This window comes from Epinephelus lanceolatus, chromosome 7 (genome assembly GCF_041903045.1).
Source record: "Epinephelus lanceolatus isolate andai-2023 chromosome 7, ASM4190304v1, whole genome shotgun sequence".
Taxonomy (NCBI): Eukaryota; Metazoa; Chordata; class Actinopteri; order Perciformes; family Serranidae; genus Epinephelus; species Epinephelus lanceolatus.
The window spans coordinates 21993735-22007379 of NC_135740.1; the positions used below are offsets into that span (position 1 = coordinate 21993735).

At 42.7% G+C, this 13645-nt stretch overlaps 1 protein-coding gene across 2 annotated transcripts in view; it reads right to left on the minus strand.

Moving 5' to 3' along the window:
• Window positions 1-13645, minus strand: part of LOC117260823 (uncharacterized) — a 158820-nt gene that overhangs the window by 73904 nt on the left and 71271 nt on the right. For both annotated transcript variants that reach the window (XM_078169292.1, XM_078169293.1), the window contains exon 3: window positions 11560-11734. In XM_078169292.1, coding sequence (XP_078025418.1) covers window positions 11560-11734 — 175 coding nt within the window. The remainder of the gene's footprint in view (window positions 1-11559; window positions 11735-13645) is intronic.

The window sequence follows — 13645 nt, forward strand, 5'->3', positions numbered from 1 at the left end:
TATTAACCAAACGATTAATCAAGAAAATAATAAGCAGTGCCGTAGTGATGATATCAGTAAATATCCTCACTGTCCTCTCCATGGCTGCTGGTCATTACCTGCCTGGTGCACTGTTTGAATGTTTAAGAAGGAGGTGTGCTTGGATGAAAATGTTGACACAGACATGCCATGGGGATTTCACAATTAAGGTGTATCTTAAAGATGGCAGTATCTATGGATGTTTTCACTCTGCATCGAAAATATTGGATCGATGATTACTGAATCGATGTATAGATCCAGACTGATGTATGGCTACACCCCTAGTAGCTATCACAAATTTAATCCAGTGACTTCTTGTTTGTACCTTTAAGTGTAATACAGTTGAAAGCTCTGGAAAAATATGGTAAGTGACCCTTGAGTTACTATGTCTAAAGTCAAGAATACGTTTTCATGCTTGGCTTATGAGCCACCACCGTCAAGAAGTCCAAAAAGTACTAAGAGGTGTAAATGACCAGTGTCATCACTAACAGCATTATATTGATTCCTTGGACAACGATACAATATTTGCTGATATTACGAAGTCTGCCATGATACAAATTCGATCCGATGCCATTCAGGGGTCTGCGATCAATATGAGACAATATTATATTATGCACATTTAACACAATCTGTTACAGAAGACGCAGGCTCTCCTTTCTTTTTTTGCTTTTGGCCATAGAGATAAAAACAACTTATACATAATGTACATAGTTGTGTCCACTTACGGACAGTTAAGTTTACTTGAAATTGACTCCCCTCACACATAAAACAGCACATGGTACAAGTTAACCTTCAGGGCTTTCTGCCAGAGAGACCTTTCTGGAATAAATCTTTTAATTTTCACCCAAGCCATCATCTTTTTCATAAGTCTTCAGGGTTATCTGGCTGAAAGCCCTGAAGGCAAATTTCTCCCAACAGCCATAAAACATGGATTAACACCAACTTTATTTAACAAAAGCACAGAAATAACTGTCACGGTTCATGGACACAACAACTGATTTTTACTTATCTCTCATTGTTAGCTTAAGTATGTTTGTACTGCATTAATTAGCATTGCGGCTAGCAGACTTCCCCCCCCTCTACTCATAGCTTAATAAATTACATGTTATGTTATTATTTTTCTTACTTATCGTTGGTTTGAGTCACTGCATCTCCCGAAAGAACAGCACGGTTAAATTTCAGCCTGCATGCATGTTTTTTTTAATTGAAACAAAGCAGCTAATGTTGTTGTCGTGAGAAGTTAGCGCAGTGAGATGTCTGTCCAGGCGGGTACGTGTTTTATCTTGTTATCAGCTATGTTTACATATGCCATGTGCTCTGCCTGCTGACTCCTATTTTCTCCATAATCAAAAATATTTCCACGCTGCTGATTTATTCCAGAGTAAATTAAGTTATCCTCTTTGTCTTTGTCTTAACTGTTTGCCATCCGCCTGTGGCTATTTGCCTGTGACACAGACTTTTAAATAAAAGCGTATCCCAAAGACGATGATATAGATCGATGTTTTCATTTTGCATCCATGATACTGGATTGAACCGACATATTGATCCAGATCGATGGATCGTTACACCCCTAAAAGTGCGTCAGATAAACAGCATCCATGAGTTAGGATTGCTCTCTCAATTTCTTCCCCACATTTTTGTAGTTTCGTGTTTTTGCTTTAGAACTCTTCGCAAAATACACATTTATCACAGCAGTACAGATTTTATCACAGACACTACTAAAAGGGCAAAACCACACGCTTCCACCGATTCTATGCTTTGGCACTTGAGGAACATGTTTACTCGTCAGTGAAGTAGATAACTGCTGCACACACACAACAAACAAGACACTCAGAATGAGGAAACTGCTGTAATAGCGGTGAATGTATTTGGGTCTCCAGAGCGATGTAAGCCTCATTCACATGAGAGGCTCCATTAACCTCTGAATCAGCTGCTGTGCTATTACATTCTCTTTACACACACATTACTATATTAACCTACATGGTGTTTCAGTGAGTGGCTTCTCACACTGTGGGGAAGCTTCAACTTTGGGAAACAATGTCAAAATTTCCTGCTCAAGCGTGCACATCAAGGAAGCTTATTCAGCGATGGCAGTGGCTCCCACACTTCTCTGAGGAGCGCCAGATTTAACACAGCATGTGTGTATGTGTGTGTGCGTGCGTGTGTGCATGTGTATACAGTGTGTTTGCAGCATTGTGACAGTAGTGGGAGGAAGGAAGTCACACGCCATCTCATCTTCCATGAGCTTCTGTCCCTTAGGTTGGCTGGTTACATAACGGATGCTAACACAGAACAGTGGCCACCTCCAGGGAGGTCTGTTGCACGTAATTGTAGTCACACAGTTGTACCTGCTGCTGTGTGCGAACCCTGCATTTAAGCCCGCATGCATCAAATTAAGATACTATAATCATATATTATTTTACACTCATAGTCCAGCGACTGCATGCACACATACATTGCTCACAGAGACTAAAATACAAATACTTTTTGTACTACTGTGGTCTTTGTGAAGGAGTTAAAGAAAATGTAAGGAAAAAAAAACACATGTCCAAGCGTACGCAGCTGTATGATCTGATTATAATGCCTGAATAGGTACTCTAATGTCATCACAGACATACTGTGAGTACACTTACCCTATACTTAATCTCTATATCACGTCTCTAATCTCACTTCAGGGTTTTAAAAAGGTAAAATGTATCTGTATTGGATTAAAAATGACAATGTCTTTTACATTTTAATGTCCACAACATTTTTAATATTCTTTAGGATAAGGGAGTAAGACTAAAGAGGTTAGAGTTAGGTGGCACTGATTGTAGGTCTGTAACTGGACGCAAACTGATCATTACAAGTCTGTTCACAAAACTAGGCTCCACACCCCTACTTTCCCCCTCGCTACGACTACTACATGGATGTAATTACAAGAGATACTGGACTCAGACAAAAAGACAGTAGAATTTTGTCTTACAGTATTTTCCTTTCAGGTAATCATCCTGCAACCTCTTCAGGGGTCCTGACCCCAGATTGGGAACAACCACTTTACTAATCACAACCTGAATCCAAGTCATGCACGATGATCACATTATAAAAATACAAGGACACACACGTAGCTCTGTAGCATGAATTCAACATCAGGAGTCTGGTACTGAAAATATGAACACCACATCAGAGGCAGCACTAAGGCTCAGTGTTAATCCTGTCAAAACACTATGATTATAGTGACGCTCTCTCAATCACTGAGGCTGTAATAACACTTTACCCCCTTCATCCCTCCAAGGCTTCCCCTCTCCTCCGCCTCATCCTCTCCTCACTCTCTCTTTGTCTCGCAGACAGACAGAAACCCACACACAAGACACACACGCAGACTGTGTGTGTGGGTCAGTGCAGCAGCGGTGGCTGCAGACTGGAGCAGAGGTCAGCCGCACCCTGCTATTATCCCAGGAGTCCTGCTCTGTTTAAAGGCAGCGCTGTGGCACAGTGAGTGATGGCTCAATGGAGGGCCTGCTGGGAGCTTACTAGCAGGTGAGGAGTCAGACGAGCCAGAGGGAGAACACACACAGAGGGATGCGGTGTGGGCACACGCACGATACACACATACACACACACACCAATGGACACAGCAAAAACTGTCAGTCAGACATGAGTGAAACAGGCAAGATACAAAACCTGCAACACACACATACATGTAGGAGTGCATGAGTGTACACACACACACACACACACACACACATATGCTGAGTGTGGTAAAAAGCCAGTCGTGTTCTCCAGGGATAGAGCCAGTGGCCACAGAGAGGGAGAGAGGAAGCAGCTGGCTGCTGAAATACTTCCCCCTCCTAACACTGTAATTTCCTCCCAGAGGCACACCTGGGCCAGCACTCATTCCCACATATATACTGTATCTGTGTGTGTGTGTGTGTGTGTGTGTGTGTGTGTGTGTGTATGTGTGTGTGTAGGGTGCACACATGTGAGAGTATTTTTGCATGTGTGTATGTGTTTGCTCTCCTGTGTGTCTATGTTCCTGCTCGGCTGCATGTGCAAGTGTTTATGCAGGTATGCACTAATGCCAACACTGATCTAAAGTGGATCCCTGCTGCCCAATATAACACCCATATTATTATATGGCGTCGCACATTATTACATACATAAAACACATGTTCCGTATATAATGCAAGCTGTGAAACAGAATGTGCCGCTGCTCTGCTGAACTGAAATCAGTGGCAGCTGCTGCTACAATGTGGCCAGTACTGAACAACCAGCTGATCTGAGACCAGCACTTTGTTGGAGCCAATTTTCATTTGAAGGGTATAAAACAAGTCAAAATTATCATGAGGTTTCTGTTAGGAGCATCCGATCAAACGGATATTTTGACAAGTGAAACTGACATTTGGAATCAGTGCAACACAACTTGGAAACAACAGTCTTTCAGGGGGTGTGGCGAGGTAGAGGAAAGAGCTGGACGCTTGCGATGAACTTTACTCATGCTGGATCCAGTGTGTTTTGACTGAATGCCTTCCTATTAACACCTTTCTTTCCTGAACAGGGTATACTTACATTTAGGACAACCCGTATTTATCCATACTATAATGGTTCACTGAAGTTTATGTTTCCAAATTCTGGAGGGCTTTGGGGTTTTTTGTGCTAAAAATGCTCAGCCTCAGACAAGCTTTGCCAGACGACATTATTTACATAGACTATATACGGGAAAGGAATTCCCCTGTAAAACTACTGGTTTAGAGCTTAAAATAGCAGCCTAAAGACACTCAGGACAGAAGGTCCCTGATTTCATTCGTAGTAGGGCTCAGACAGCCAGTTTTGCTTTGGGGCGATTGGGAAGACTACTGAAACGGGAAAATGTTGCTCAGGGAACTCGGCCAGGTAATGCGAAGAGGCATTAATCTGGCAGTTACAAATGAGATGAAAGGTGTTTTGAGGAACCTTATCCTGCAAACGCAATGCATCAGCTTAACGGAAATTCAATTTACTACAATGTAGTGGTCAGACAACCAGACAGGTTGGAAACAAGTTAACAGTTTAGTTGTATTACTTAAATCACTTTTTTGGAGGTAAAACAAAAGTGAGCATCCCTCAAAGCAAAGTCAAGGAAGGATCCTCAAACGGCTGAATTTCAAGGAGGCTAAATCACTGAACCCTGCCAAAGGACTGTTCCAATGTCAAGGATTCTTCCGAATTTCACAGAGGACTGAGTCCTTCTTTAAGAGAAATTCCTAGGATGCATGTGTGTATCTTCATCGGGTATAAAATCCCCACCTTCCCAACCTCATAATTTACACTTACCAATACGTCCACTGCCAAATAATGAGACTTCTTGAAATAATGTAATTTAGATAAAAATGTGTCCATGTTGTTCTTAGAACATCTCTTAAAGGTAGACTATGGATTGGGTCAGGACTTTATAAAAAGGTAGCGACCAGGTGCGAGGCCGTAAGCAACACGTATCCAAGAGGAGGCAACTAAAATCATGGACACAGCACCAAAAACATGCAAATATAGCAAGGCGAGATGCCAAGTTCGTTCCAAAATGAGAGTGAATCTGGGGTTGGCTTTCACTTTTGCTGGCGACAGTTTAAAAGCAGTGAGCAACACTTCCTGCATAGTATAACTTTGAATAAGCCTCATAAGGACATCTGAAGATTGCACCTTCCCAGAGTTATCAGGTGGCTATTTGGGATTTCAACAAGAGGCACGCTGTACTGCAAAGTGTCTGCTGGGACCCTGTTACATACTGAAGATGAGTTGAGGCCATTTATGAGTTGTCTCTGTGTGTGTGTGTGTGTGTGTGTGTGTGTGTGTGTGTGCTCACATCACTAAGTGCTTAGTCACGAGTCTCCTCTTAAAACCCTTGCACCATATGACTATCCTTGTGTCACACCAGCAGAGACAGAGACGGAGCAGGGGGGAGTAAAGTGAGAGAGAGAGACAGAAAGAGAGTGGCTTCTCAAGGGAGCCCCCCTTCATTTTCAGGATGTGAGAGGCAGACATTAAGCTACAGCGACTAGCACCACTGGCCTCTGTCTGACCCCCTCCAATTTCCTCTCAGCTCGGGCCAAAGCTGATGCGTCATTGTATCGGTGCTGTGCGACGTGGCATACACCGACCAACACAACTACAGCGACCAAACAAACAGCTCGCGTCAGCCCAAAGCAGTAAAGCACAATACAGTACAGCACAAAACATACAAGAACAGCACAGAACAGCAGCGCCTGAGGGGCGAAACAAATGCTGGCTTTGTGCAGATGCATGGGGTCCTGTGTTGCTGCCTCACTCCTCCGCCCAGTGTCAGTCCACCAGCTAATTGCAATTGCTTTGCCCCAGACGCTGCAGGGAGCCTTTCTGCCTTGGGAACAATACAGATCTCTGAAATGTCAATGAAAACAAGTCAGCTGCAAAGGACTATGTTTTGTAACTGTGACTGATATGCTACCAAAATACAACATGCAACAGTCTGACATCTTGCTTCTGTAGCGCTGAAAGGCGTAACTAGACGAGAACAAAGTAAGAAAAGATGTCTTATAACATAAAGAAAAAGGGTGACTTTTATGTGTAATATCTATGTGGGAGTTTAGTCCGGGTAGCAGACTAGGTGAGGGGGATTATGGGAAAAAGCCCTCTGGTAGTCCATCTGTTTGGGCATGTCTCAGTACCCTGGACACAACACTGCATTGGCACGCATACACATGCTTGTATACACACAGTTGAAGCAACACACCCACACAGGCAGTCCAGTCCCGCTAGACAAAATACCAAACCCCACCCTCACTGTCCAGCCTCAGAAAAAAAAAAAAAAAACATGTCTGCAGACAACAAGACAAGAGTTTGTTTGGGGCAAACATCAGCAAGTGAAGCTGAAACCCAGAAGAGAAACTACGAAGACGAGGAAACAAAATCAGCAGAACACAAAGACATTGATGAAAACCTCAGATAAAGGAAGGAGATAAAATGAAACTGTAAGAGGTGAAGAAAAGACAGATTGAAGGATGGAGCTCTGTCCGCCCGCCGCAAAAAAAAAAAAAAATGAATGGCAATCCTTCGTTTTCTATCGCCGCTGCGATTAATTGACAAATGTGCCACATTAATAATAAAGCTTGCTCTCTCCACTTAGGACATTGATTCACACCTCCTCAGCTTATGGTGTAAGAAACCGATCAATCTCGCCTCCTTCTTCATCTCTCTTTCTCTCCTTCTCGAGCTCCTCTATTACCTTGCTAAATATAACTTCTTTCCCTCTGTCTTTAGCCAGGAAATGAGTCCAACATTCAATAACGGGCTGTGAATTAAGAAGGCTTGGTGGAGGAGATCTCCAGAAATGATTGATTGATTATTAATTAATTCTCTAATGACTCTGATTGATTGACGGGGGGGGAGTGATTGTCTGAGAGAGAGAATATCAGGGATTTAAAACGGAAGGATTTGGTTTTTTAAATGGAAGATGGAGGGGGAAAGAAATCTAAAGGCAGCGGGATGTATAGTGTGTTTGCTATGCGTCCACGTGGCTGTGATATTACAGTGATATGATGTAACAACTGGAAGGTAAACCTGTGTTTACATAATGTTGTGGTCTAGAATAGCAAAGACAAAGATAAAAAGGAGAAAGAGAAGAGAAACGGAGAGAGTGAGAGAGAGAGATCCACATCAAATGCTACTGGGAGCAGCACATGCCTGCTCGTCTGTCTGTCTGTCAGTCTGTCTGTCTGCTTGGCCTTGAAAATCCCAGCACTCAAAGCCAGACGACCACAGAACTCATGCCCACGCCATACATGCACACACAGACACACACAGACCCACACACACACACACACACACTGTGGCCTGTTCTATCCTACGCTATTGATCTGCACCCCACTCTTCATTAGAAAGAAGGATTCAAAGGCAACAAGGAGCAGTGAGACGTGTTGTGTGTGTGCGCGTCTGCGTGTATGAATGTGTGTTCAGAAGTGTAAATGTATGATCAAGGGAGTTGTGTAAGCTGCGTGTGGTTACATCCTGTGTGTGTGTGTGACTTTCCGTATAGGTTTTTTCAGCGTGCTCGTGCTCACATGCGTGTGTGTATGTATGTGGATGTACTGCCAGGTATCAGTAACAGCGGGAGCAGATCTGTGTTACTCTAATGCAGTCTGTCCTCACTGGGTGTTCCTATGGAAACTCTCTCTCTCTCTGTATATTATTAGACATTCTTGAGTCAACTGCTCAGAATAGGAAGACGCAGATCTCATGTATTGCGATACACTCGTTATAAATCGCTTTGACTGGCTCCTGCACAACATGGGAGACTTGATTCTATGAGAATAGTTTTGCTTTGGTGATTAGTCGAGGTGATGCCTCTCGCACCGGCCGGGGTCACGATTGATTAACTTGTAGGCATCAGATCAATCACGATGATTGGCCGGCCATTTCTACTGACACAAGCCTGAGGCATGCATTGCAGTAATATTTTTCCAAGCAAGCCAAGTTCTTAAACCCCTGACAGCTGACAATACCGGAGATCCTGTTTTCCGAGAATTTTCCTGTTGTCTTTAACTTTGTATTTCTGTTTGAATTAACAACAAGATTTGCACCTTTTCAAAATCCTACTCAGATACCCCAAAGGAAAAAGTAGACAAAGGTGTCTTCTGATTTTCAAAAATTTCAGTTCAGTTAGCAGAAATAACTTTCCCAAACTGCACTGTATATACGTCAGGTGCACTAAAAAACAAGCATTCTTTCTCACAAAAAAAAAACAAAACAAAAAACATTTTGCAATTTAAGTAAAATAAATAAAACCTAAAAAGCATTAGCATCAGTACCATGACATATTTCCAAGTTAAACAGGACAGGCAGGATATATCACTGGGAGGAATTTCATTTAATTGTTGAAAAGTGGGCGTGTCATTGTATGCTCCACGTAACGTTATTTGCTGAAGTAGTCCACCTGTGAAATTCCTTCCACATATACTGTCACAGACACCATTGTCCTCAAAGTGAAGGACATTCTAGCCAGCAAGCAGGTAACCATCTTATTTTGGGGAAATTAACACATATGGATAAAGCATGCTGTTGCTAGCTAGCTAACTTAATTGTAGCTTTCTAAATCAGATATTAGTTGGTACTTGCCACTTGTCATTTTTTGTTTTACAGGAAGAAAACGTGATTGGATTTTGATATAGCCTAAGAATACACAAAAATGTATTTATTTATTTTTTGTTAAATACGTGCACAATATGGTTGGGGAGGTCATCTAAAAGACTTAAAAGGGATTTCTTCACTTCATCTCGACTCTAAAGGGGGACCATTATACTTTTCAGCAGCTCTGTGATGCAGTAGTTAGCATTGTTGCCTTACCACAAGAGGGTTCAAATCCCACCCTGGGATCCCCTCTGTGCTGAGTTTGCATGTTCTCCCTGTGTCAGTGTGGGTTTTCTCCAGGTACTCCAGCTTCCTCCCACAGTCAAAAGACATGCAAGTTAATTGGTGACTCTGAATTGCCCGTAGTGTGAATGGTTGGTTGGATGTTCTTAAACATGGCCAAAGTTTCAAATGATGAGCCAAGTGTATGTAAAAGTAATCCTTGTGAGTAAAATCCTCAGGCTTCAGACTGCTCTCAAAAATATCCTGTTTCCAAGCTGACGTTAGCTTGTGACAGTTTTCTTTATCCGGTCATCTGCTCCATGCACAGTGCAGGAAGTTTTTACAGTACATACAATTCTACATGTAGCTACAACCTAACATCAGGGAAATATGTCCACTTGGTTGCCAATATTTCTCCCAGATTATGATGATATTCCTGTAGGAACATGTTCAGTTGTGTTTAGAAGCTTTTATTGCCGATTTTTCACAGTAGAAAGTGCCACTGTTCTTTGATACAGTCATTTCCCCGACTGCAATGACGGTAAAGAAATACAGAGATGCAGAAGACCCAGAAACACTGACCAACCTGAGCAGACTGGGCTTTTTTGGGAGGAGGTTGTAAAGAGACAGATGCTAAAGGGGAACGTCTCAGACAGAGGGTGAATACAAGTGTTCAGACAGTATGAGGAAAATACATGTAAACATGTTCTAGTAGAAACCCAAAACATAAGCATGAACCTGAAAATGGGCACAATAGGTCTCCTTTAATATTTAATTATACGTCTGTATTTAATATGCAAGTCTTACAACAGATACTTGACACGCTGTGTGCTTCACGTTTTATGGTATGAGCCGAAATAAGGGCTCCAAACTTAATGCAAATTTCAGAGGTTGCTATAAAGATTTCATTTTGACATTAATCTGAGTATAATAAAGTGTCACACCAAATAGTATTCAAGGACAATATTTGTGCTTTGTCTTGGTTATTAGGTGTAGCAGGGGATCATATCTGAGGCGCCTAATATTATCGCCCTCTACATCCTTCTTGTTTATGCACATTAAATGCTAATCTTTGCTTTTTTACTTGTACATCTTTCTCTAAAAGTTTACTAAAATAGAGCAGCATCAGAAACATTAGATGGGGAATTGTACACGTCCCTTTGGTTTATATAAAATAATAAATCAATGCATAATATTAACCTCCAAATTGATCAAAACTTCCTTTTTTCAATTCAAAGTAAAAACATAATAAGAAAAATGCATTTGATTAAACTGATTTAAGTGCAACTTCTCTTATACCAACATTTTTATCAGTCATGTGACATTACCTTGAGGCAAGTTGAACAACCTCATTTAACTGCATCAAAGGTCAGATATTGCTCCTCTCATTTCATTGTAAAGAAAAAGATTTGAGAGTAACACAAGATAAAGCCGATGGATAGACAAATTCTTATGATGAATATATAATTTGGCTTGCGTGATAATGTTCAGACCTTGAGTATTAAAGCCTGTTTCAATGCATATTTGTCTTCCCTCTCTCTTATCCCTGAGCCGACGCGCCGTGTCAAACGGTAAGTATTATGCTTCCTCTAAAAATAATAGCCCTTCTTGTTGTTTCACTTCATTTATTTTATCCGTAGAGTGGAAAATGGAGGCAGACATGATGAGAAACCAAAGAGTTGAGTGCCAGCTGTTAATTGTTGAGGCAGCCAAGGCAGCGTATAATTCTATAAAAGATACAGAGGGTGCTACCTTACCAATCAAACACGTGCGTTCTCCATATGTCGCTCCTTTCTCACTGGAAAATTAGTGCAGTGACAGGAGGATGCGTTTGAGTGTGTGTAGGTGTAATCTTTTTGACAGCAGGATATGCTCACGCTGTGACTCACTGTCTTTGCATACAATAGTTTGATATGATTATATAAGCAGGCGTGTGTGAGGGATATTGTTTAAGATACTAAGGGGGTATAGCCTGTGTTGTGTTTCAGAATATACTGCAGAGAACATTCGTGATAACAAAAAGTCAGGACAAATGTTTATGTAGGTTTGAAATGCAGGGTCAGGGACTCGCAGTCAGTGTTATTAAATTAATTTCCACATGTCAAGTTTAGATGGAGTTAAATAGAGCAAAGCTGAAGTGTGCAGCATTCAGTGAAGGGTGTGTAGAAGTGGAGACAGGCACAGTTGGAGCCACAGACTGACCTCTGGAGTGGTAGTCTGCCGCCGTGCTGCTGATGGGCGCTTTCTTTACAGCTGAGGAGCGGTAGACGATGTGTGTCCTTCCTCCTCCTCCCTCCTCCTCCTCCTCTATCACTCCGTCACCCCCCTCCACCGGCTCGATAAAAAACTCCTCTTGCTCCATCCTGATCATACCAGCCTGAAAGAGAGCGTGGAAAATTAATTGGATGACATGAATACGCGTAGGTGAACTCTGACATCATGTTAATGCGTGTCAGTCGCTCACAAAACCACACAACACCCAGCTTCTGCTCCTCTCTCTCTCTCACTCTCCTCTCCATCCATTCTTTGCATCCACTCTTGCCCTGACAGGTTAAAGACAGAAATAGCCCTTTTCCCTACTCCACTGTTGTGTTAGGGGCATGCTGGGAGACAAGAGAGGAGGAGGGGACAGCACTGATCTCTCCTGAGGCCCTGCAGAGGTCCAGAGTGACACCTGGCATCTAAAATGGCCAACACAACAGCAAGAGATGAGACTGTCCCACTCCCGTCCTGGACTAACACGTTCTGTCAGGTAATTCCCCACGTCCGCCTTACACACACACACTTACGCAGACACACACGAGATGTGCACAAATGCAAACTCACAAGGAGAGAGTGAGGAGGAGGATGGAGTGAAGGAAGGGACTGTGAAAGAGATGGCAAGAAGTTAAGAAGCGTGCATACAGAACACACACGCAAAACGGAGTTGCGTGCACATAAACGGGGAAAACAGGCACTGGGAAAATTGCCCGTCACTCTCTCTTATTCCATCTGTCTGTTTAAGACAACTGGTAATTACCAAGGCAACGCACTGCTGTAGAGGAAAGCCATGGGGGAGAACACACAGAGAGGATGGAGAGGCTTTGGAGAGGAAGAGCGCAAAAGAAAGAGAGCAATAAATGAAGAAGAGAGACAGCATCGATACGATCAGTGCTTGTCTGCTTCCCCGCTCTGCTCTGACAGGAGAAGGAAGGCATGATGAGTGAGTTGAAGAGAGGAAAGTGAGTTGATGGTAAAAAAAAATACAGTGTACATTACAGAGGAATGTGTGATGAAAAGCTGCGTGTGCACTGTACTGCACAGAGTTTTATTGAAAGACACAGAAATCCCACCCTGGAGCACAATGACCCGCTACAAATGGCTGACTAGATTAGCCTGTTATATCTGTGGGAGTATACAGGTATATATCACATTTAAACTACAGCCTAAATTAATATGAATATCACAGTGACAGACATGGGCCCAAAAGTACTGTACATAAAGACAGGAGTAAAGTCAGGCTTTAAAGTCTATAAACATATTTTAGTGATGGATTGTAGGACCTGTATTTGTATGTCTAGAGAGCAATATCGTAAAAAAGAAATACTACGATATATATCATCTAATTCAAAGATGGTTAAAGCTGCACTATTCTGGAAAAGGAAAAAAAAACTACAGAATCTGAAAGTACACCCTCCTCCTGTAGTTCCCTCTCTACACTAAGCCCCTCCCACCAGACGACCTCGGGCATACACACACACTTCATACAGTAACCTAGTGTTTCCCACACATTGATTAAGTTCATCTAATTTCAATGTAGAGCTGCATGCAGCGCATTTGCTTAGCCCCTTCTTGATCCGCTCTCTGTTTATCAGACCACTAGAAACTACCTTGCCGGGAGGGGAGCAGGCAGCACCTCTGGAGACGGACCTTCAGTCAGCAACCTTAGCAACTCAAATTCAACCAGTGCAAACTGTAGTGCCAGGTGTCACAGTGAGGAGGTGGCTGGCGGCAGCGCCACGTCTAGCCTGTGTAAAGGCAGCAACAGAAAGTTTGCTTATCAGGTGGCAAGTCAGGGTTGTGCAGCCCCCCAGAACTGGCTGAATTCAAGTTGCTACAGCTGCTGACTGAAGTACCATCTCACTCCCAGTGAGGTGGTCTGTAACTGCAGAGAGCGAGGCAGAGGATGCACTGGAATTTGAGGTTCTAGCTAACATTAGTTACAAAAATGTCAGCATGAAGCCGCAGCTGTAAGCCTCGGCTCCAATCAGCAGAAGGCTAAACTACTAGCAACATTTTCTCTCCATCT